This window comes from Apis mellifera, linkage group LG11 (genome assembly GCF_003254395.2).
Source record: "Apis mellifera strain DH4 linkage group LG11, Amel_HAv3.1, whole genome shotgun sequence".
Classification (NCBI taxonomy): domain Eukaryota; kingdom Metazoa; phylum Arthropoda; class Insecta; order Hymenoptera; family Apidae; genus Apis; species Apis mellifera.
Window position 1 is genome coordinate 5533670 of NC_037648.1, and position 27550 is coordinate 5561219.

Sequence of the window (27550 nt, forward strand, 5' to 3'; positions counted from 1 at the left end):
AAAATATTTAATTAATAAATAAGTAAATCATGTAATATATATCATAAGTCATAATTTTTAATTTTCTTTTAATCCTTATGATTGTTAATAATTTTTTTTTTATTTTAACTTACTTTCTTAAGAATAAATATAATGACATACATATACGTATATAAAATAAAGTAAAAATATCTAATAGAAAATGACATAATTGATGAAAAACAATATAAAAGTTTGCAATTTAATGAAAATTTTTTAAAAAAATATATATATATTTATTTATTATAACTTAAAAATTTTTTATATCGATATAAAATAAAATATTATTATAATATAGTATAAAATATTATTATATAGTATAATATTTTATTTCATATATATTAAAAATTAAATTTCAAATGAAAGATTAAATTTTTAAGAGAATCAAAAATTATACATATATTTTCGTGTGTTAATGGGTTATTTTCATGTTAATTGGTTTTTAACTTTATATATTTCAAAAAGTTACTGAATAAATAATCATGATTATAGTATATATTATAGTACATATCTATATTTATAAATTTTTGTATTATAAAATGAATCTAATATCTTAGTTTTATTTTTTAGTTTAATCAGTATTGAAATTGGATAAATGAAATGAAAAATAAATTTAATTTCTTTCATAATAAATCTTTCATATATTGAAATTTCAAGATAAAATAATAAAATTTATTTTAATCTGAATCTTTCTTAAAAAAGAAAAACTTTTAAATTTTATTTAGACAAGTATTCATGATTTTTTATATTATGTTTATTGGATAAATAGTTAAGTTGAATTAATTTTAAATTGTTTTTTTTAAATTGCATCTATTATAGATATACATACTTTTTCAAAGATTCTATTAGAATATTTATTTTTCACTTTATGGAATGAATCAGTACAAATTAGAAATATTGAAAGAAAAAAAAAAATTTTTAATAAAATTGCATTTATTGTTTAAAAGAAATGAAATTTTATTCGATATCTTATTTATTGAATTTTTTAAAAGATTCTTTCTACTTTAAAATTAGTATAATATAGTAAAATAAGTAAGTTAAAATAAGTATCTATATATTTGATCAAAATAATTCCAATGGTTATTTATGATATCGGTATTTTTATTATTTTACATTTATGAAAAATCATAAAATTTTTTGAAATATAATTATAATTATAATCATTTAAATATAGGTATTTTTAAATGTTACTTTTGTATTGTATATGTAGTTTCTACAAATGTTTGCTGCCTAAATAGTTACAATTTTGAAGTTATTATTTATTGTTAAAATTCTAAAAAGATATGATATTCAAATTTTTATTTTTGTAATAGAGTAATATATCTATAATAAAATAATTTCTTTATCTATTCTTAATAATGTAACAATATTTTGTTAATATAATATTGTTAATAAATTAAATAATATTCTTTAAAATAAAATAATATTGTAAAATAATTAATAAATATTTTACTTCATTTATGATTATATATTATTTATTAATTTAACAATTTGAAAACACTTTTAGGACAATAATTAAAGTTACAATTATAAAAATAATTTTTATGTTTTATATGTAATATAAATATAAATTTAAAATATTTTACAGTAAATCAAAATATAAACGAAACAAAGAACATAGATGTTAAAAAAATAAAAAATTATGGTTTAATATATACTTAATTAATTAATTTAATAAATCAAAAAATAATTATTTTTAATTATTATAATTAAATTAAATAAAATATCTCAAAAAGAAAAATTGATAGAAAGTACCAATAAAAAAATAAAGAAAAATGAAAAATTTATTTGGCATAGAAATAAAATATAGAATATTTTAAAAAAAGAATTTTTTATATTAAACGGAAACATGTTATTGAATCAAGATGAAGAAGTATTGAAATAAATATATACTTTAAATTTTTATGAAAATGAAACATATTATAAAAATATTATTTTAATTTTTTAAGTTTATAAAATATTTGATTATTTGTTTAAAATCAAAATTTATTTCTTCGTAATATTTGTTTTATTATTATTAAAGTAACGATAAAAAATTTTTGCATCTCTATCTATAACTATTCAACATGCAAAATATTTTTATTATTTTATATAAATAGATATATAATATATACTTATTTTACAGATATGTAGAATGTAAAAGTTATAAATTTATATAATAATGAATTAGAATCATATTATAATGATATATTTGTTTTCTATAAATTTTCTCATTTTCTATAGCTTATACAAAAATAATTACATGCCAAAAATATTTTTCTTCATTTGATAGGAAAAAATCAAGTCGAAGAAATACTGAATTGAATTACTTAATTGAAATAATATATAATATTTGAAAAAAAAAAGAGAGGAAAAATATAGTAATAATGATCAATAAGAAGCTGCAAACGATATTATTTTTTCTCAGCAATGGTAGGCGAGAAGAATAAATTGGCGCGTTTGATCGAATAGACAATTACATGACTAGTAATAAGCAATATAATAAATGGTGATCAAACAAACAGGCTTCAAAGGCGTTACCGAGCTCTTTCAGCAGAAATCCCAGAGTTCTGGTAACGCGGTATCAAAGAGCCCCGGGAATTTCATCTGAAGTTCTCTTTCTTCTTTTGCATCGGGTTGAGTCTCGTTATTCCTATAAAGTATAGTTAGTTGGGTGTGAAAGGGAACCCTGAAAAATCTGGCCACGTTCGCGGAGAAAGCAAACTTTTACGCCACCGCAGTTTATAATTCCGTCCGTGTTAGCGAGAAACTCAATTAACAGATTTTTACTTTGTCGCCGGAAAAGGAATCATAATACATGAACTGGCGAAATTTCGTTTTCTTCCCGGAAAAATTAAAAAAAAAATATAGTATCGTTACAAAGATTTGAGTAGATTAATTGGATTCATATAAATGTATAGAAAATTTTTAGTAGATCAAATTTTCAAATGGCTTAATTCTATTACAAATATTGAAATGTAAGATTTCCATTAGATTTTTGTTTTTATATTTGAATTAATATAAATTATTCAGAAGGCATTCATTTGAATTAAAATTTATTAAATACAAAACAGTGTTAAACTCTCACTATATATAAATTTAATGAAAAAAATATACAAAAAAAAAAAAATTGCGGAGTTATTTTGAAAGAGAAACATTTCTTTCCTATTATGCCATTCTATTATATAACTATAAAATTTTTCCTCTACTATTAGATATTTTTTGCAAAAAGAATATATGTTACGAATATTATCATTTTTATTATAAGTATTTTATTATAAGTATATACATGTAAAAATGTATATTTAAAAGTCTATTTAATAATATTTGTAATAGAATAATACAAATTCAAATAATATAATTAAATTGTGCAATTTATTATTCACATTAATTAAGATTTAAATTTAGATCTTGCATATTATATTCGTACAATTATATTAATGTAAAATATGATTTGATTAATAATCAGAAAAATTATTTATAATAATAGAAAAAAAAACTTTCTAAGTTAAAAAAATACATATTTTTGTTCATTAAATTTAAAATAAATTTTCGAGAAATAAAATTAGTGATATAATTACTTTCATCTTTTTTAAAATTCATATTTTTATAATAAAATTTTTAATTTTATATTTCTATAAATGAAAGCATATTATTCGTAAAAATCATTATTTAAGTTATATGGATATTAATGCATAACAATATAATATAATACGAAAACTTAATTTGATTTTTCTAAACATTTATTATCATAATATTAAAATTATAAAATATTTAAAATATTTGTATCAATTATTTTTATTTAAATGTTAAAAGATATATAAAAAAATATATTTTTGTTCAATTTAAATCGAAAATTTTATATCATAAAATGTATTTGTATATCATAATGTATTTAAAATATATTTTTAAAAATAAGAAAAAATGTTTGGAATTGCTATTGTCTTTTTTTTATAATAATCTAATTTTTAATTTTTAATATTATTTTTTTTGTAAAATTTTTATCATTATTAATAACAATTTATCATTAATAACTACATTAAATAAAAAATTTTATATTTTATACGACAAAGAATGCACAACGCAAATATTACTTTTATTTAAAAAAATATAATTATTATTATTTATTTGATCAATTTATACCAAATAAAATACAAATATACTTTTATTTAAAAAAATATAATTACTATTATTTATTTGATCAATTTATATTATTATAAATAATATTAAAATTTTACTAAAAATAAATTAATTAGAAAATTTAATAGAAGTATATTTAATAGAAATATAAAGTATTTTAAGATTTTTGAATAAAAGTATATACATATATATATATATAGTATAAATGTTATATAAATAACATTATGTCAGAATAATGCTGGAAATTGTAAAAGTAATATAAAATATAAAATTCATAATTATATTCATAATCTGATTTTATTTAATAAATATGTAAATAATTATTTTTAATCGCAAAAATATTAAGATAAGAATCTATTGTTCAATTCTCACATAAAGAATAAATTTTAAATTTACATTAAATTATATTAGAATTCCTGAAATAAATATATAATACAATATATCGTATATTATAATAAAATCAATCAATGGTGTTCAGTATGATATATATATGATATGATATAACATATATAAGTATATATAATTATATATAATGATATGTTAAAAAAAATAATAATAGTGAGAATAATGTCAAATATTATTTTGGTATTTTTTATTGCATATTTTAATTTTATTGAAACTGGATTTGATTAAAAGCAATTTAACAAAATTAGAATCTAAAACAAAACATTCGATTTTCGAAATGATTGTTTTGCAGCAAGGAAGATTAAACAGCAATGAAAGCAAATGGAAATGGAGGACATACATTTACAAAGCGGTAGCAACTGCATTGTTATCTTCAACCTCTAATTTGCAGCTCTTGTTTCTCGTTTTTGACAGTCTTTGACGATAGGTAATATATGCTAGAGCAAAGTTCTTTGAAGATCGACATGGATATGTACAAAGCAGGCGAAACGACGGCAAACTAAACCGCGTATCTCTCATTTCATTACATTTCATCAAAATTTTCTTAATTTGCATGTAAATGTGAAAATAATTTATTTACTTATTTTTGTTTTTATAACAGAAATATGAATCCATTGTTACGATTATGAATGTAAAACTTATAATTATATGATTATATGAAATAAATATAAATGTAATTAAATATATATATGTATATTTAAAACATTTAAACCATAGTATGCATGGTTTTCTTATCTTGAAATATTATTCATCTATATATGCAGTAAGATTTAATTTAATTACAATATATTTATTTGAAAAAATAGATAAACGCCTAATAAAAATTGCAAAATATATTATATAAATTAATTCATTTATAAATTTATAAATTCATGTATAAATTTAGACATATACATTACATTTATAGATTCTTTTTATTAGAGATCTTTATCTTTTATAAGATTTGTATTTAAAAAGAAATATTATATTATATTATATAAATTATTTAAAGTTTTATTAAAACAAAATACTTAAATACAAAAAGAATAATATTGTAACTCATAATTATTTGATTTTTTAATTTCTATTTGGATTTTTATCTAAACTTCTAATAAAAAAGTAAATATATTAGATAAAAATATAAGAAAATATTATTTATAAAATATTTTGTTCATTAAAATGAAACAAAATTAAAATTTTGAATTTCTAAACTGATATGAATTAGAATAATATTAAAAAAAATTTTTTCAGTTAACGTTCCCTTTATTTAAAATTCTCAAATTAATAAAATTAACATTTTCTATTGGGTTGGCAACTAAGTAATTGCGGATTTTTTTTAGAAAATCAAAGACAATTTTTTCATGGAACTAAATAACTTTATTCTGTAATATGTTGCCCATTTTGATCAATGACCTTTTGCCATCTTTCAGGCAGCATTATAATCCCACGTTCATAAAACTTCTGGTTTTTATTAGCAAAAAACTGAATCAGGTATTGATATCATCATCATTATTGAAATTTTTACCATTCAAGGAGTTTTGTAAAGATCGAAACAAAAAGTAATCAGATGGTACAAGGTCAGGACTATATGGTGGATGTGGCAAAACATCCCAACCAAGCTCCAATAATTTTTGTCGAGTGACCAAAAATGTGTGTAGCCTTGCATTGTCATGATGGAATACAACACCTTTTCGATTTGTCAATTCGGGCCACTTTTCAACTGCATTCTTTAATTTCGTTAGTTGTCCAATGTAGACAACAGAATTGATCGTTCGGTTGGGTGGTAAGAGTTCAAAATAGACAATTCCTTTGTCAAATCCCATCAAACTGATAACAAAACTTTCTTTTGATGAATATCAGCTTTTGATGTTGTTTGAACTGGTTCATGTGGCCTGCTCCACGATCTTTTCCGCTTGATATTGTTGTAAACAACTCATTTTTCATCGCCAGTTATCAGTCGTTTTAAAAATGGATCATTTTCATTACGTTTCTTTAGCAAATCGCAGCTGTTAATGCGTTGCGTTAAATGCTTTTCTTTCAGTTCGTAAGGAACCCATGTATCGAGTTTTTGAACATAGCCAAGTTGTTTTAAGTGGTTTTCAATGCATGTATGTGATACATGAAGCTTCTCTGCAATCTCACGAATTGTACTGTGATGATCCGAATCGATTATTGCTTTGATTAGGTCATCATCAACTTCAACTGTACGACCAGAGCGTTTTTCGTCTTTGAGTGAAAAATCACCAGAACGAAATTTGTCAAACCAATTTTGACACTGCCGTTCTTTTAAAGCTTCGTCGCCATAAACAGCACATAACTTTTTGTGAGCTTGCGATGCGTTTTTCCCTTTGCGAAAATAAAAAAGCAAAATATGACGATAATGTTCCTTTTGATTTTCCATTTTTCAACGAACGCCAAAGGAAAACTACGCAACCGATCAAAAAACTTTTTTACTGATTGACAGCTGAATTGCCAACTATCAAATAACAAAATGTGTTTTACATTTGGATTACGCCAGCAAACCTAAAAATTCAACTGAAGCCATTTATGAGTGAAATCCGCAATTACTTAGTTGCCAACCCAATATTTTTGTAATTACTGCTATGTTAAAAAATATAGTATATTATAAAATATTTACTGCGTTATTATATTATTATATTCTTATTATATTATTTATATTGATATAAAATATAGATTTAAAATTTTGTATTTTTAGAAGAATTTTATAATAAAAATTTTTTTAATTGTCGATTATTTTTATATCTAGTTATTATATTTTTTTAAATTATATTATTTATTTATTTATATATTTTCATAATATAATTGTAATAAATATGATATATATTTCATGATGAAAAATTAATAAATTATTTCCTTCATATATAAATATTTATTTATATATTGAAATTAATAACTTTCTTTCTTTTGTATATTAAATTTTATTATATATTATTATTTTTTTTTATTATTTTATTTTACCAAAACATAAATTCATTTTTTTCTTCATTAAAAGAAAATATATTGAATATTTATCAAATTTTTCTTGTTTCTTAAATATCTTTATATAATAAAATATATAAAATCTTTTAGTAAATATAATATAAATAAGATGTAATATTAATTTAATTTTTTTACGTATTATATATATATTTTTTCTTTTCAAATTAAAATTAAAAAATATTTTTTTATTCTTTTAATATAAAAAAATAAAAATTTAAGACTAAATGATTCGAAAATAAAAAATACAAGATGATAACGTTGAAATTACAGCAATGTGAAATTAATTTAATATCCTGAAACAAAGTAACAGCGAGTTAATTATTAGAAATTCGTTTCTGTCCTTAATTAGCTTATATTTCTTTTCCTTTATTTCAAAAAATTATTAGAAACATCGATCAACGTTAAAAACAAATCATAGACTTAATGACGCTTGTATTTTTATAATTAATTATTATACAAGCGCATAAAACTAATAATGCTTTTTTGGAATTTGATGATTAATATATACAAATATAAAATTATATAATATTTATTATTTATTAATTTTGTTTTAATTTTATATTTATTATACACATTTTAAATGTTAAATAACTTTGAAATTATAAAATATATTATAAAGAATTATTTGGATTAATATTTAGATAACATGGTTTATAAGATAGTTATATAATGCTATGCTAGCTTTATATAATGCTCTATATATTTATTTATTGTAATTCAATTGAGTTAATTGTTATTAAAATATTTGTAATTAATGAAAATAAATTTTATTTATTTAATATACATAGTTTTTTGCATAATAAACAACAATAACGAAATTTAACATTATTCAAAAATTAAAAAAATCAAAATAACAATTTTTTATAAAATTAAAAAGAAATTAAAATTAAAGATATTTTTTTATTCTTTTAAAAAAAATGAAAATCAATCAGGAAACTTGATATCAATTGTATAAAACTTTAATTTGGCCTTAACATTTGCAAAATATTTAATGTTTATTATGTCAAAATTAGTAAGTGAAAAATATAATAGCGATATGATTTAATTCTATTATATGCATTATAATATATATATATATATATAAATTATTTATACTAATAACAAAATTATATAATAAATTATATTTATTAATAATATAAATTTTATTTGTACTTTGCTGTTTAAAATTCATTATATTCTGCATTATGAATATATAAATATTTAATATGCAATGATATTGAAAAGTAAAAAATCATAATCAAAAAAATTGTCATACATAATTTTTATTTCAATTTAATTATATAAAATATTTTTGAATAAAAAAAAACTAAAAATTTGATTAAAAATTTTGTAAACATACTAATTATATATAGTTTATTATTTACATTATTCATTTAATATCAATCATTAATATAAATAATATAATATAAATCATTTTAAATATCTGATTTAATATAAATCATTTTTTAAATATCTAATTTAATTAATATTATAATGATATTTGTATTTCTGTCATTGCCATATTGAAAATAATTTTATTTTATATAAAATATTTAATCAATAATTTTAATTATTTGTATTCTATTTATTATTTTATTCAGAACATAAGAATTCTCATGTTTATCAACTTATCATATAGATATATTAAACTTTTGCTTATCCATATTTATTATTTAATAAAATATTAATGATTAAAATAAAATTACTGTCGAATTAAATTCTTATTAATTGAATCTATTTATCTATATTTAAATTCATATTATACTATGTTTTAACAATAATAAATCATAAAATGTGAAGAGAATTTATGAATTTATAAACAGTTGTTTTCTGCAGACTTAGATAAATTGAATTTTATTAAACTAAAGATCATATTAAATAAAATCATTTAAAGTAAAATCCATATTTATTTTTATAACTTATAATTCAGATTATAACTAATTCAATGATTGATAATTATCTTTTATACTTTAATGTTAAAGTTTGTGTGTAATATATCTGCTACCTCATATATTACACACAAATTAAACATATATTATTAACTTTTTATATAATATTTCTTGTGGAATATTTTATATTTGATCTAAAACTTAACTGATCTTAATTAATAGATCTATTAATATTCAAATTATTTTTATGCTCTTTAAGAATTTTTGTTGCAATTAATCATAAATCGTTTTTAATTAATGAAAAAGTAAATTTTTGTGTTTTTTTAAATTTGTATTATATGTTATTCGTTAAGATTTTTGTAATTAATAATTATAAATGATTTCATATTCTATACATGCATATACTTTATTTTATAAAATATTGACATTGTGTATAAATTTTGTCTTTTTATGTTTTAATTATATTATCATATTTATATGATATGAAATATTTATTATTTTATTATTTAATATTTGTTAACATTTTAGCAACAGATTATAAATATCATATTGTAAGTTATTTCATTAAAACATATAAATATTATTTCTTTGTTAAAATTTTGTTAATAAATAAATTTTTAAGATGTTTTTATTTTGAAATTATTTATTGTATATGTAAATAGTTGTACATTCATTATATGAAAAATCGAAAAAAATATTTTTGTTTTATTAATTTATATATATAATATTAAAAATATTTTATATATATAATAAAAATATTTCTACCTTCAATTTCTATTTTTATTATATCAATTATGAAAATATATAAATATATTTATAAATATTTTATAAATATTGTTTTGATACAATTTATTTTACAAATTCAAAAGTTTTATTTGAATCCAAAAATATGCATCTTTATATATGATTTTGTATAAATTTTTTCGTATTTGAATAATATAATTATATTGAATATAATCAACTTTCTTAGAAATTTGAAAATTAATATTAAGTATTCATCATATTATTTCTTCGCAAATGGGAATGAAAAATTTTGTAAAACAATTTCATTTATGTGAAATTGGCAAGTTATTTTATATATTTATTTCTCAAATTACAGGATATTTTTTAATAGATTATATTTCTAATATATTTTTTTCGTACATATTAATATTATATATTCGAATAAATAAACTAACAATATTTTTTATTTTTAATCATGTCATAACAATGAAAATATCAATTTGAATATTCATGTATAATCCTCTGATTAGAAATATATTACAAATATTACAATTATTGATTAAATTAGTCAATAACAATATATATGAATTTTTATTAATATTTCTTTTATTGTACAATTAATTTTCAATCAAAAATTTTTTTTTTTATTAACATTATTAACAATCTGAAAAATTCAAGTTTATTAAAAATTTTTTTAACATTCAAAGCTTTTAAAAAAAATATAAAAATATTATTAATTTTTAATATTATCTAATATTTTGCAGTAAATTTTTTAGTAAATATTACATTTTTCTAAATACAATAGTTTCTTTTTCAAAATTTTCTTTCTTAATATTATTTTGAATATTTTTATGATGATTTTTAAATTTAAAAGAAAAAATAATAATAATTGTGTATCTTAAAAAATAATAATATCTTTAAAAATAATAAAAACTATTGTGATGACTAATTTACCAATTCATAAATAAAACTTTTCAAACAATTTTCTTTAAAAAAAATTGATTTATAGATAAAAATAGATTTATAGATAAAATTAATTTATACATATATTTGATAATAAATCATAAGATTACATTATAAGATAATACAATTTTAATTTTATGCATTTATACATTTAATATAAAGTAGATTAAATTCACTGTTTATATTACCAATTGCGTGCAATTGATAAAACAAACTTTTATTTCATTATAAAAAAAAATAATTTCATATAAGTAAATCATATTTCGTATATATATTATTTATAAATAATTAGATTTATTATTTCTATTTATAAATAATATGGAGATAAAATACTAATAATAAAAATTTCAAAAGTATTATTTTAATTGTGAAACATTATGTCATAATTAGATTAACTTTAACACTAGATTTGGAATCTATCAATAAAAATTCTGAATATGCAAATATTATTCTTTAAATATTGGTTTTTAATGATATAATGCAGCAAATATATATTATTTATATTTTATTATTTTATAATAACAAATAGATATATGTGAGAGATAATTTTAACATTGCGTTAAAAAAAAATAAGTACTATTTGGAAGCTTAGTAAAAATTTATTTTCATAAGTGAAGATTTGAATTTTTCAAAATCTAAAATTTTTCAAAAATATATTTTTTTACATTTACATTATTATGAGCAAGTCTTCAAAAGACATGGAATTAATAATAAAGAATAATAAAAAGAATAATAAGAAGAATAAATGAATAAATGAAGACCAATCTGGATCGGATTCTGATATAAACGAAATATGCGAAAGCGAGGAAGAATTTGATAATATAAACGAAATTGAAGATTCTGATGACAGTGGGAATGAAAATTATCACAATACATATCATAAAAAAAAAATATGCGTATTATTGCAGATATTGAAAGCAAAAATGAAACAAAAGATGCTGATAATAAAAAAAATACTGTGAAAGCAGGATCCTGTAGATAGCTCCTTCATGTGTCTTAAAATTGTTTTTGAATTTGGCAGCCATCAATGCCTGGATTATTATATAAAAAGATCAAAATTGTAATAAATTGAAGTAAACAAAATTCAAAAGAATTTTCTCTTTCAATTAGCTTGAAGTATTGAGCAATGACGACGAACAAAATATTAGCTTCAATTCAGTGTCTGAAGTCTATTTTGCATGTTAAATCTAGTATATATGCTGAAAATATATATCCAAGATAGAGTTTACATATAAAAAATATATTGAAGACAATAGTAAATAAAAATCTATAGATGTAAATTATTAATTTACAAAGATTGCATTTTAATATACCCATCAAAAAGACGATTTCAGTAAAAAAAGGTATATAGTCAATATTCATAAATCTAATGTTAAAGAAAAAAATGCGAGATTGTCCCTTATTATGGATCATAATGTAATTTTTTATAGAAAAAGTTCCTCTTATTGTTGCAGTGTTTACAGAACAACTATGCGCAAAAATAAAATCAGTCATATTAATTACAGTGAACTTAACGAAAATTTAACGGCCTAAAAAAAGGATGAATCTTTGTTTCGTGATTTTGAAATATGGATTTATGCTTTATATCCAACAGCCTAATCATAGAGAAAAGCATTATATTGAAAATCTAATTAGGATAAGGATAAAAAGAAAGCGCTTTTGCGCGGCATCCTGGTTAACAGTAAGAAAGAAAAAGAAAGAAAAGGAGGAAAAAGAAAAAAAACAAACGTGAGAATCGGTAGAATAAAAAGAAATTTACATTTATAGCCATGTTTTTTGAAAAAAATTTTCCATTCTCTGCATGTTGTATGGGGTAACTATGATTATGAACGTCCCTCGTGTGCATGCGCATGCGCGGATATAGACGAGAATTGTGTAAGTTGGTGGCTTTCGTGCGACTTTCCAATTACCAGAGTTCGTTTCTTCCAGAGAAACCGGTGCTTTTATGACTGCGGGAATAATTGTTATAAATGAAAGATAGTTCTTGAAAAAGAAATGATTGTGAGATTTTAAATTGAATGGTTCATTTTTATAAAAATGATAAGTAGTTTTTCTGTAAATTAATATCCTAGTCTATAAAATAAAATTTCTTCGTAATAATTAATTTGATACATATAATAATTAATCAACTCATTATTTTGTTCATTATGTTTTTTTAAACATTTAGACTTGAATTATTGAAACAAAATATATAGCTATATTCCTAATAATTTCTTATGGATTCATAATCAGTCTAGTTTACGAAAAAACTTTTTAAAGAATATATTATAATATATAGAGTATAATATAAATTTATTTATATTTTAAATAACAAATATTTAATAATAGTTAATTAAATAATAGCTATAAATAATATTTAATAATAGCTAATTAAGAATTAAATATAATAAAAAAAATTTTGAATTTAAATAAAAACTTTTTTTAAAATTAATATTATTGTATATATTTTATTAAATTATATTCCAGAAAAGATATTTTGTTTCTTTATTTATGTAAATTGAATAATTTTATTGAAATTCTTTAGATATAAATAAATAAATATAAATAAAATATTTATAATTTAATATTAATAATTTATATTATGAATTTTTAAATATTTGAAATTCTGTTATAAATCTAAAAATTATATAATAAAAAAAATGGTTTTATTTATTTCTTAAATATAAATTTTATACTATATTAAATATATTGAAATTAATATATAAAATTCATATATATTTAAATATAAAATTTGAAAATGAATATATTGTTAATTATATTGAAATATTGATCACGTTATATTTAAATACTTTAAATATTTGCAATATATTATATCAGATTCAATGATGCATTTTTTTCAACATGATGAATTCTTACTGCTTATGTTACAAACATTGCTACAAAATAATAAAAAAAGTCTAAAAAAATTTCTGCTATCTTATAATTCCAATTATTGATGCGAAAAAAAAGATTATTTTAAATATTTTTAATAATCTTCTTTGTTTTATTCTTGTTTATTTTTAGATAATTTTATATTAGATATTATAAAAGCGATTCAAATATTTTAATTTTAAGAATAAATAAGTAATAAAAGAAATTATGAAATTTTAGAAATCTTTTATTAAATATAATCTTTATAAATAAAATTTTTTTAAATAGAAATAAATATATATTATAATAGAGATAAAAAATGATTAAAATTATTATTCCACTTTATATAAAATGTAAATATATGACATTGTAAATATAAAATATTGAAAATATTGAACAAATTAAAATTTTTTATCATTAATAATATATCAATTTCAAAGAATCTTTAGTAATGATTGTGATTGTTTATCTAATTATCTATAATTTTTACGAAAATTTACAAATAGATCAGAGAAAAATTCTTGAAAGTTGTTGTCAGAAATTATTTTTTAATATTGAGAGTGATTATTTATTAATAATTTTCAATTTCAACAATGAAATCTCTTAATAAAAAATAATTCTCAATAGTAATTTTCGAAAACTTTATTCTTAAATGTATTCACATGTATATAATTTTTTTAATAAATGTAATAAGCTCAAAACTAAAAAAATATTTTCTTATGTAATGAAACAGTATAGTGATAGAAGTATAATAATTCATTTAAATGAAATAATTGAATATTTATTTAAAAAAGTTATAGAAAAAATTAAATATTATTATTTTGATAGTTTTTCAAAGTTGTAAGTGTTTAAATCATAAGTAACAAAAATTTTGATTTCAAAAATAACTAAGATGATCACATTAAATAATCTATTTTGTTTTTTTCCTTTTGATTAAAACTTTTTTTAGCAATTAATCTTTTAATAATTAGTAACCATTTTGATTTAGTCATTCAAAATTGTTGAAATCTTTATATTATTTCTTTATATTGTGCTATCTAAAACTTATTAAAATACAAAAAAACTTATTTAAAATCAAGCTTGACTGAACTATATAAATGTGCCAAGGATTAATTCTTACTATTTTCATATTTACACTTTTTAATATCGATATTCATAAAGAAAAATTCATAAAAATGTTTCTTAAAGATTAATTAAAAATTAATCGAAAAATTAGCATTTCAAAATTTTATCAATTCTCATGTATCTGCATTATATTGCATGATAAATCAATGATTATCATCATATTCCATTTGGCCTCATAGCACATCACAGCGTTCGATCATTTTTTTCCAACAAGAGGAATCATCGGCATTAAAACATTCTTCTTCTACTCTTTTTCATGTCAAAGTAAGAGAGCAATGCGCTAACGTGTCTCAGGGGTGTCATGCACCTACTTTTACCCGCCTCGCCACGAAAATTTACATGGTCTAACTTCTGTTGCTGGTGGTTGAATGGCGATGAAAAGAGAGTGTCGAGGTGTTAGGCCGTGTTGAACATCAACGAGAACGTTGTCGAGGAAGAAGGGGAGAGAACACAGAGACTTAAGGGCTCTACTCGCATCGAATTCCAAGCGTGCTCGCACTACCTGCCTAGAATATAGTTTCGTCATATTTCCGTCCGGCCACCCTCCGTTTCTCTGCTCTTTCATCTCCTCTCTTCTATCTGCCTGACTCTTGAGCGATATTTTATTTGCAAAGAGCCTGCCTGCAGGTTGCCACTGCTTCTTATCTTACATGCGCAGGAATGTCTCCTCCTTGCTAGTCTGGAGATTTCATGCTATCGAACCATGACAGCACGAGAAAGAGGAATAAAGAGAAGGGAAAAGATTAGTGATTGAGCGAAATACATTTTATTCCATTTTTATTTTCGATTCGTGTCATTTATCTGTTTCTTCGACGGTTTTATCTCTCGTCTGTATCCTTGACCGTTTTTCCCGTGGTCTCGTTTCTTTTCCTTTCTTCCATTTTCGAGACGTGCCTTTTTGATCACTTACTTTAACAAAGTAAAATAGAACTTCAAATAATTTTAATAGAATTTTGAATGTGCAACTTCTGTTTTAGAACAGAATGTCTTTATATTGTAAAAGAAATTCAGAGCTAAAGAAAGAGAGAATAGTAAAATTTCGTAAATTTTTCGATTTGATAAGTGTTAGTTTAATCGATCGAAATTTTTTATAAAGTTTTTTGCTGAAGTTCGTTCAAAAAATTTATGTCACAATTTTTACTATATTAATCTTATTTAAAATTTCACTATAAATTACAAACTTTTATTCAATACAAACTTTTATTAAAAATGTTTACTATATTAATCTTTATAATCTCCATTTTTTAATCTTTCTTTTAAAGATAGTCAGGCATCTAATTTTTTCTTTTTATATCACTTTCTTATGTTTTTTTATCTTTTAATCTGTATATTTTCATTTTCATTTTTGTTCTTTTCAGTAGCAATTTTTTTTTTTATTTCATTTCATTGTGATTTTTCATTCAATTTTACTTTTTTTTATCATATATAGTTTTGTTATATTTTTTTCTTTTTCTCTTCTTACTTTTTCCTTTCTCATATTCTTTTAGTCTTGTTTACTCAATCGCTTTACTCATTTACTTATTCTTCAACTCATTCGTTCGTTCGTTCTCACCACACTTTCATTTTTCTTTGTTCCTCTCTCCCGATTTTTCGTGCCGACGATACGATGAATTATTTATGAATGGCATCTAGAAACAAGTCGAATCGATCACGCTCGAGAGACCTGGCGCCTTCTCGATGTTTGATACATATCCATACCTATTAATCTCATCGAATTGCGTATGAAAAGAAAAGTGATTAATTTCCTTGTGACATTCTTAAGAATGTTGTCGATTGAAATGTTTTTGATTATGACTGATTGATTTTTATATAACGTTCTGCAATATATATTTATTTACGTTTTAAAAATATTAATTTATTGAAATTTTTTATTAATTTATTTAAAAGAAATATCTTTTTAATATGGTTTTATAAATATATGTTATGATGTTAATAAATATTATTAAAAAATATTAACTACGTTTCTATTTATTATATTAATAATATTGTAAATTTATTTATTTCATAATACTTAAATATTATTTGAATATTATTATTTTTTGTAGAAAAAAATTATCTAAAAAGAAATATTTTTTTTTTTCGGATTGTGCTAACAAAAAATGAAAGACAAAAATAACATTTATCTTATGTAGAATCTTTGACTGCAAAACTTGAAAAAAATAAGATTTCTTAACGCTAAAAAATATTTAACTAAAGACAAATATAATTTTTCAAAGGTAAGTATATAAATTTCATTCTTTTCAAAATGGTGAAGTAAAATATTCACTGCAAAATCTTAATTTTTTTATATAAATTAACAGCTTTTATTTTAAAGTATTATATAATAATAAAGTAAATGTATATTTGAGAATGAATATATTATTGAAATAACTGTAACTATTTAACTATAAAACTATTAAAATTATTTAATTCATAATATAATAGGGGCAAATGATCTCTTAATTAATCATATTTATGAATAAATTATAATTTTTATCATTTTTAATCTGCACAAAAATTAAAATGTCAATTTGCAAAAACATTCAGCAAATATTCAATCAGTGCAATTACATCATTAAAATATGTTAAAATTTTATAGTATAAAAATTATTTAATCTATTCATTTGTATATTATAATCTTGCATGTTATAAATTTTTCTAATGGTTTCGATATTATTGCTAATAGTATTAATATTGTTAATATTAAAAGATGAATATAATTTTGAATATTCTAAAATCTACTGTGATAACATTGCCTCTTCTGTAATGTAAACAGCGACCACAAAAAAAAAAGTAAATGTATGATATTTTACATATATAAAATGTGAGTATAGTGTGAATGTATGTAAATTATAATTCCGAAAATTATATCTATGATTAATGTAAATAAATTTTAAAATTAAAATTTATATAAATGATTATATAAAATTTATATAAAAATCTATACTGTGATTTTTTTTTTATGATTAAATTATAAAAAAAAATAATTTTATTATCCATTTATTTTTTTAATTTTATATAAGAAATTTTATAACATGAAAGATATTTATTGTTTGTTATTATTGAGAATTTGAAATATAAAGCTTTATTATTTTTTTATATTATATAATTTTATTTATTTCTATTCTTTGTTAAAATTTTTTATTTTTCTTGAATAAAATGATATTTTAAATATGTTGCACTTTCTCTCTAAAAACTAAAAATATAATAGATAACGTTAAAATTAAAAAGTTTAAAGATAGATAAACAAATTTTGTATGAGCAATATATATAATATATCATATAATCATAAATACATAAATTATATATTTTATTTACAATTTACAATTATTATTAATTAACAATATAATTTTATTAAATATTTATTAAAGAAAAAATAAATATATACTAAAAAAAACATTTTAATTTTTTTCTATACAAAAAATGTTAAATTGTTTTATTTTGCTTCACATGTGATACACATGATTTTAGAAAATGTTTAATATTTACACTTCTTCAAATAAAGAATTTAAAATAAAAGTTAATTAATGAAAAAAGAAATCGTCAAAATATGTAATTTATAAATATAAAATGTAAAATATATAAAACGCAATGTTTTAATTATCATTTCTTCAAATATCCAAGCTAAAAAATAATTATTACCATTCCTTTATCGAAACTTTTATACATAAAATTTTTTATGCTTTGATACACAAAAAAATATTTTCGCGGAATCAATCATAAAATATTTTGATGATCATCTAGATTCATATTGATTCGTCTAAATTCATATGATTCATATTTTTCAAATTCATATTTTTAATCGCATTTTTTGTTAAAAAAATCATTAATGTTTCAATTTATTTACGCATTCTATTTTAATCAACTTTCGCTTAATTACAATTTTCTTTTTTATTATTTTTTTAATATATTCAATCATAAAATTAATTTTCTATTATTTAATTTAATTTTTTACATTTTTTATTTTTTTAAATAATTTAGATTAATTTAAATTCTGTTGAGGATATTATTTAAAAAGTTTTCCATTTTTTAAATTTTAAATACGTTTAAAATTTATATATTTAGAATTTATCTTAAGAATTTAATTATTGTTATTAAATATATAATTACTATAATAAGAAAATGAAAAAATTTAATAATTTTTAAAAAAATATTAAAATTATAATATTGATAAATGAATAGATGAGATGAAAAATACATATTCACATATATAATAAATATTTAATATATAAATATTTAATAATAAAATATATAAAATTAATATATAAATAAACTTTCGGTACATTTAAGAATATTAAATCGAATTATTTAAAAATTGGTATAAATAAAATTTCAATTTAAAGAAATAGATAATATTTGATAGATATATTCAATAATAATGGTTTTATTTTTTATATTCCAATCTTGAATTAGAAATTCAAAAAAAATTTAACAAAACAATTTTTTATTATCTAAAAACTTTTATATATTCTATACTTCGATATTATTATTTTTACAATTTAAAACTTAATTATCAAGAAAAAATTATTTTTACATCATAAGAAAAAGTAAATCTCTAAAATATACTTAGTAAATAAGTTACAATTTGTTTTATATTTAATCACCAAATTATTCTACTTTAAAAATTTCTAAAATTCATATCAATTATATTTCACATTTATTATATTTAAAAAAAGTCTATCTCTGTAGCATAAAATCTAACTTTAATATAAATAATAATATAAATTATAAGTAATATAAAATGGTAAATATAAATTATAATATAATAATATAAAATATAAAAAATTAAATAATATATGTATAATTATACATATAAAGTTTTTAATAAATTTAAAATTTAATAAAATAAAATAATCAAAAATTTTATTGGAAATTCCAAATTCATTATAACAGCTTCAAATAGTATTAGTATTCCTTTTAAAATACTTTTTTAAAATCAAAAAATCACTAAATATTTGTTTCTCATCTAATCTTGAGTTATTTTAAAAAGATAAAAAGATTAGTTCATTAGATTATATAAAAAAAAAATTATGAAAAAAATTGCAATTTATTTCAATCGTAAAGAAAATAATTAAGATTACTTTTTTATAATTTTTTTTATTTGATTCTATAATGAAAACTGTTTAAAAAATATTTTATAAATTTGTGTTTGATATACGTATTAAATAGATATACATACATATTTTAAAAATTTCATGGAAATTAAGTAGTGATGATATAAGCTACAAATGATTAAAACAGAAAATAAAAATTGCTATTTTTTATAATTTTCGATTTAAAATCTAAAAATTTTTATTAATTTTTTTCGACTTTTATTTTTTATTTCTATATCAATCGATTTCAATAAAATTTTCAGCTAGATGTAACTCATAAATTTTCAAAATTTATTTTTTACATCTTTGTTAAAGATTCAAATAAAAAAATTGTAAAATATGATTGCAATTTTTTCAAGATTTTTTTTTTTTTGTATATCACTTAGTAAATTAATCCTAATTTATAAAATAATTTAAAATATTAAATTTAATTTTAAAAGTGTATCAATATTTTTTGAAATTACGTATATCCTGAAGTATACAATTCATTTTTTAATTCGCACACATGTCTTGTCAAGATTAAATCTGAGGAAGAATGTTAAAGAAGAATTGTGTTTACAAATAATCGTGAAGAAATTTTCAATGTTCCAATTGAGAAATCACATTTATAAGCAATAACTGGAAACATATTCGTTCAATATATTAATATTCAATCATTAACTCGAAAGAAAGATGCTCAAACTTTACAGGAGAATAACGAAAATGATGAAAAAATAGTGTTCTTCTATCGAAAAGTAAAAAGTAGAGATTTTGATTATTAATATTTCGCAAGTTATGCGATGTACATTGTTATTTCGTTAAGATTCGTACATTGATAATGATATGGAACAAGAAACACACAGAATTGAAATACAATAAAAAGATCATTATTATAATAATGAAATAATTAAATAAAACCTTTTCTTTTTTTTTTCTTTTCTCTTCCTTTCTTTATTTTTTCTTATTATTTCATTCATTTTTTTCTAACTTTCCTTTTTGTTTTCATATTTTTACGAATAACTTAATTTTATTCATTTTTTTAATACTTTTTCTTTTCTTACAACTTACTTCTTCTATCAAACTTTCTTTTATCTTCTTAAAATACTTTCTTAAAATCTAATTTGTTTCGCAATTTTTATTTTTTGAATAAATTTGTTTAGGATAATCCAAAGAATGACCATTAATTCTTTTTTTTTAAATTTTGAAAAAATCATTAATTTTTTTTTTTCTAAATTTTTTCATGAAAATTTTTGTGAAAATTGATACTATGAAATAAACAAAAATTATTTATATCTTATGTTTATAATTTTTAAAATTTTTATATTATTTTTTTTAGCAAAATAATTTGTTTCAAGAATATTTAATCTGTCAAATATTGAATTTCAAAAGGATTTTCTAAACTAATTTTCCAACCGATGTATCCAAAAAATTTTATTAAAATTTTAAATATAATGAATAAATTTAATATTTATTAATATAAATAATATTAAAAAATGAATTTAATGATAAGATATTAACAATTAATCATAGTTAATATTTATAATATTAGTGATATATTTTTCAGTATTTTTTCTTGAATAAATAATAAACTACAATAATTATGTTATCATTTCGAATAAATAAAAATTTCATTTTTTTTTCAAACATAATACATATAAAAATGATATAATAAATAATACTAATTTGTACTATTTTCATGAACTTTAAAATTTGAATGAAACATAAAATTATATATTTTAAAATGATTAGAAAAAATATTTTTCTTAGTCAAATTTTATTCACAGTTTCTTTAAATTATAGATTTTTTTAAATTTCTGTTTTTAAACTATATTTTTATATAAATATATGAATATATTATATGAAAGAAATTTTATAATAATGCGATAGTCTAAAAGTTTAAATGTGATGAAGATTTCAAAAAAAATTGTTTTAATTTACATTATAAATTCTCAAAATGAATCGAATTAATAAAAAAAAATTAATTCTTTATATATATTTTATTACTTTATATATATTTATATATAATACATATTTACATATTTATATATTTTATTACATATTTATATATTAATAAATTTATATATTAATATTTATATATTAAGTATATTCAATAAAAAATTTAAAAATAGTCAAATATTATTTTTTATTCAAATTTTATTTTTTTTTAAATAAATTATGCAAAAAATTTCATCGAAATTGATTAACACATAAAAAAATTATAGGCATCGAAACATATATATACTTTTTATTCATTATAATTATAAAAAATCATGAAAAACTACAAATGTGAGCAATTTTTTGCGTTTGTAATTTATAATATTATAATCATAACATAAAATATTTTTTTACTTTATAATTTTATATTTTATAATTTTATTTATATTTTATTTAATATTTTAATTATATTTAGATTTTTTTATAAATGTTTTTTTTCATTTATTATTATAAAATTTATTATTATTAATTCCATAAATATTAATAAATAAAATTTAATTATAAATAATAGATAATTTTTAATTATTATAAATCAAAATTGTTATTTTCAACTTTGCTTTCTTCTATTATAAAGCTAATTGCAAATCCAGTAAATATATTTAATTCTTTTAGTATGAAATATTTAAAATGATAAGATATGGACAAAAAATTGTAAAAATTGTATTTAAAAATATATTATTCTTTTCTATTGTCTTATAAAAACAAATAATAAGAAAAATCACGAAAGAATCAGGAATAATATAGTCAATAATTAAATCTACAATAAATGTTTTTTGTAAATTCTTTATAGATCAATTACAAAGATTTATGTGCGATATATTATTTTGCTTAAATAATTTTATAGATTTCATTGTATGCAAATTGTATGCAAATTCATAGGTCATAACATTCATAACAATGAAATATTTTTAATATATTCTGATATTCTTTTATATATTCATAGATTGAAAAGATTGATTTTGTATGCGTTCATTTTAATGCGTTCATAGATTCATAGAAAAAATGAACAAATATAGAATTCATAAGAATAAAATTTGAATTTTTATATTTTATATTTATTTACAAATTTGTGAAATTCAAAATAATTAATAATAATTAATAATATTCCAAATTAATAATATTATTTAAAATAGAAACTAATAAAATATTAAGTATTTAGAAACTAATAAAATATTAAGTATCTATTTATAATTATATAATAAATAAGATTTAAAAAAAATTTATAATAAAAAAAGAATTTATAATAAAATAAAAAGAATTTATCGATAATTATTTATTCTAATATGTGTTTATATTAATATGTTATTTATACTAATATATTATTCTAATATGTGTTTATACTATGTTATCAAATGATATATATATATTATCAAGAATTCCTCATAATTTAATTGGCAATTTTTTACAATTTTTTAGATTTGCAAAAATAATTATACAGCAGTTGTAATCATTCTGACCTTGATATATTAAGAATATCATTCTGAATAACTTGAACTCAATTATATACATTCGAAATATTTTAAAATATTTGTAAAAAATAGTTATTATTATTATATTGAAAAATATTGAAAATAGTTATTATATTATATTGATGTATTGTGATAGTTAATCATTTAAATGTTTATACATAAATATGTATAAACATATCATAACAAAATATAAAATAGGTATAAATTAATAGATGATTAATATCATCAATTCATAACAAATTTATGCTTTCAAATATAAACTTTAGATAATCAAAGTTATAATGACAGCAATATTTGTATAATCAAGCATTATCTTTTATATATTTAATATTTATCGTTTTAACTTTGATTTTAATTTGATCATTGTATGTAATTTTAGTTTCTCAAAGGTTGTTTTATATTATATTTGAATATTATTATATTATATATATTATATTGTGAAATCCCAAAATTCTCTATGAGTTATACTTGAGATATTTCAAACTCATTATAATTCGTATAGAAGTAGTTCTTTGATTACTTTACTCGTTATATATTTTGAACACCAGCTACTATAATTTAATAGATAAGTGACAATCATATACTGACTAATATAATACATTTATGGATACACGAAATTCATTTTTTATATATCTCAAAAACTAAGAAACTGCTGATTAAATTATAAGAAAAAATTACTCAAGACAACATATGTTTTTGATATATATCAAGATTAAATATTATCGGCAAGATGTTCGATTAAAATTTATAATAATTATAAAAAAATTATAAATTTATCTTTATGTCATATTTTGTATTCATAATAATTTCTAAAAATAATCTATAATGCCTTTAATGAAATATCTTTTATAGCATCTTAGTTTTTGATATGCTTTGTTGAAATATTTAATTGTAAAAAATATTTCATTATTGTAAAAGTTCTTTAAAATAAAAAATTTCTAAGAAAAATTTACTAAAATTTTTTATGTTAATTTTAAATATTTTGATTGCTATTAAAAATAATACTTTAAATAATCATACCTGCGAAAGAGAGGAGGTTCATGTACGAGCAGATGAAAATCGTTTTCCGAGCACACCTCACGGTCACGATGATGAACCGCGCATTTGAAACTCCTTGTTCGTTTGCCACTCATCTATAATAGAGTAATTATTTTTTTTATAAAATTGAAATTTTATTTTTTTAAAATAAACATTTACTATTTTTTAAGCTATTACTATTTTATCTTAATATTATTATTATTAAAATATTATTATTTATTTAATTACTATTTAATCTATAAATTATTTTATGTATAAATATTTTATCAATTTTTATATAATTTAAAATCTGAAATTTTTTTATGAAGAAGTATTTTATAAATAAGTTGCAATTATTATATTATTATTATTATAACAATATATTATAATATTATTATTAATATTACAATAAATATATACAAGTAATGCAATATTTAAATAGTTTTTTTTTCTATAGAAAGTATGTAATAAATATGTAAATAATTTGATATACTAATATATAATGTGTATGTATATGTGTGTGTGCGCGCGTGCGCGTGTGTTATATTAGATGTTATATTATTTAAAATATTATTATTATTATATGATACATTACATTATAATACATTATAATATATATTATAATATATTTATATTAAATTTTATTCTACTGATATAAATTAATTTTATATTTTTATATTGATGAATTATTTAAGGTTAAAATCACAATTAAATAATAAAAATTATTAATGGTTTTTTAGTATATTCTTAAATAAGTTATTGATACATTTATAAATATTTTATAAAAAATTAATGTATGTCATCAACTATTTCCACAATTGAATAAAAATATTGAATAAATATTGAATAGATATTAATAACTTTATTTTTATACATATAATTAACAAATATTATAACAACATATATTATAGAATATAATAAATAATGCTATAATATATTTTAATCTTGTACCATAATAATTGTATAAATTGATGTATGTGCAAATATAAATATACTTGTGTTGGTTAACAATGTCTTAATATTCAATAACTTCATAATATTGCATATATAACCTACTTACTCTAATCCTGTCATAAATTCTGTTACGAAGCATAGACGCTCTGTGACAAAACGAAAATGTATCGATATTTCGAAAGGCAATTGTTTTAAAACACTTATATCATTGCACAAATAATAATTCAAATAATTTTTTTTCTCATTTTTTTTATCATAAAATAAAATATGATAAAGATTTAAATAAAAATAAAAATATTTTAAAATATTTCTCAAATAAGATTCGGAATTTATTTTATATTAAACATATTTTAGAATTAAATATCTTTATTTTACGTACATATTTTTTATATTATTTAGACTAATTATTAATTATTTAATTTTTTCATTTATTTTTATTTCAAATAAAAAATATTATTCTTTATTATCTAGAATGATAAGAATTAGAAAAGTAAGAATAAAAAATATATTTTCATGAAAAAAAATTTTAAGAGAAATAAAATACATTTTTTATTATTTATTTATTTTATTATTTATTTTTTATATTGCTCAAAATATATCAAAATTTTCTTTAAGATAAATTCATTCATTTTCTGGCAATTCTGACATTGTATATGCGATATTATAATAATAAATAAAAAAATATTATATTACAACACTATAAAAATATAATAAAGAAAAAATAAACTGAATTTAATTTAAAAAAAAAAATATATAATATATTATTTTTAATAGGTTTTTCTAGATATTAAGAAAAGATCCTACAATCCTTGTAAAGTTATTATAATATTATTAAGACATGTTCTATTAATATTAAATATTGTTTTATTAATGTTGATTAATTTCATAATGATAGGATTTTGTATTAGATTGTACTTGATTTTGTATTAAAATAGTATTACTTATATAATTGTAAAAATAATTATTGAAAAAAAAAAGTTTCTTTTCTTTTTGTAATAATAAATCTTTTTAAAAGCTTAGTCTTCTTAATATTCTATTCAATGAATCAATGAGAAAAATATGCATATCATTGTAAATTAAGAAAAATTTGAATGATTATAAATATAAATGATTATAACATATATTAAAAATGTTTTTTTGAATATTATAAGATAGGTTTATTTAATTTATTTTAATCTTAATTATAATATTGAAATAATAAAAATATGTAATCTCACTTAAAAAAAGAAACTTTGATAATCTTGAAATTTAAAAAAAAATGAGAAAGAGAGAAAAAATTTATTTCCTGTCATAATATTTGCCTCTTAACCAAACAATGTTTTCTTCGACATCATTTTATAATGATATTCGACATTTCTTTTTTGACATTTTTTTCTATTAAAATAAATGAGACAATTAGAATATTTAAATTAGATGGAAAATTTAATACAAAAATTAATTTCTCAAAGATAAATTTTTAAATGTCCGCCATTTTCCGGACAAAAATACTTCTTTCTATTTTGCGAAATAAAATGGCTTAATAAAAAATCAATGATACAAAAGATGATTGTAGTTCTTGATACGATTCAATGAAGGAAACTTGACTCTATGGCTGTCGAGTCGCGGTGTCTGATATTTGGATTAGGATCCGTTAACGCGGTTAGGCAAATGCAAGCAGGGAACATTAGTAAACTCCTTGAGCTAAGTCGTATACATACAGCAGCTTTGTATCACGAGGCACAGACAAATATCTACAACACGAGTACCATCTTAAACGTACAGTTTGTACCAATGTAGAAGGAAGAAAGTATGTGTACATTGTGTACAGTAGCATAAGAACCTCCTACTCAGATTGCTACTCATCGACCATAAACTCGCTTACAATCGTATTTATAGACGTGCGCATCAGTCATTGTAGATATGATCAATGATTTTGTCAATAGCAAAAATAAATTAAATAATGTAATTTATAAAATGAAAAAATGGATAAAAGAAGTTAAATTTTATTGATTTTCTTTTTTTTTTTTATTAAAAC

At 18.5% G+C, this 27550-nt stretch overlaps 1 protein-coding gene across 1 annotated transcript in view; it reads right to left on the reverse strand.

Annotated features, from left to right (window-relative positions):
• LOC724287 (protein rhomboid) overlaps window positions 1-27550 on the reverse strand; it is an 869734-nt gene that overhangs the window by 241598 nt on the left and 600586 nt on the right. The window contains exon 5 of the mRNA XM_026443982.1: window positions 24586-24698. Coding sequence (XP_026299767.1) covers window positions 24586-24698 — 113 coding nt within the window. The remainder of the gene's footprint in view (window positions 1-24585; window positions 24699-27550) is intronic.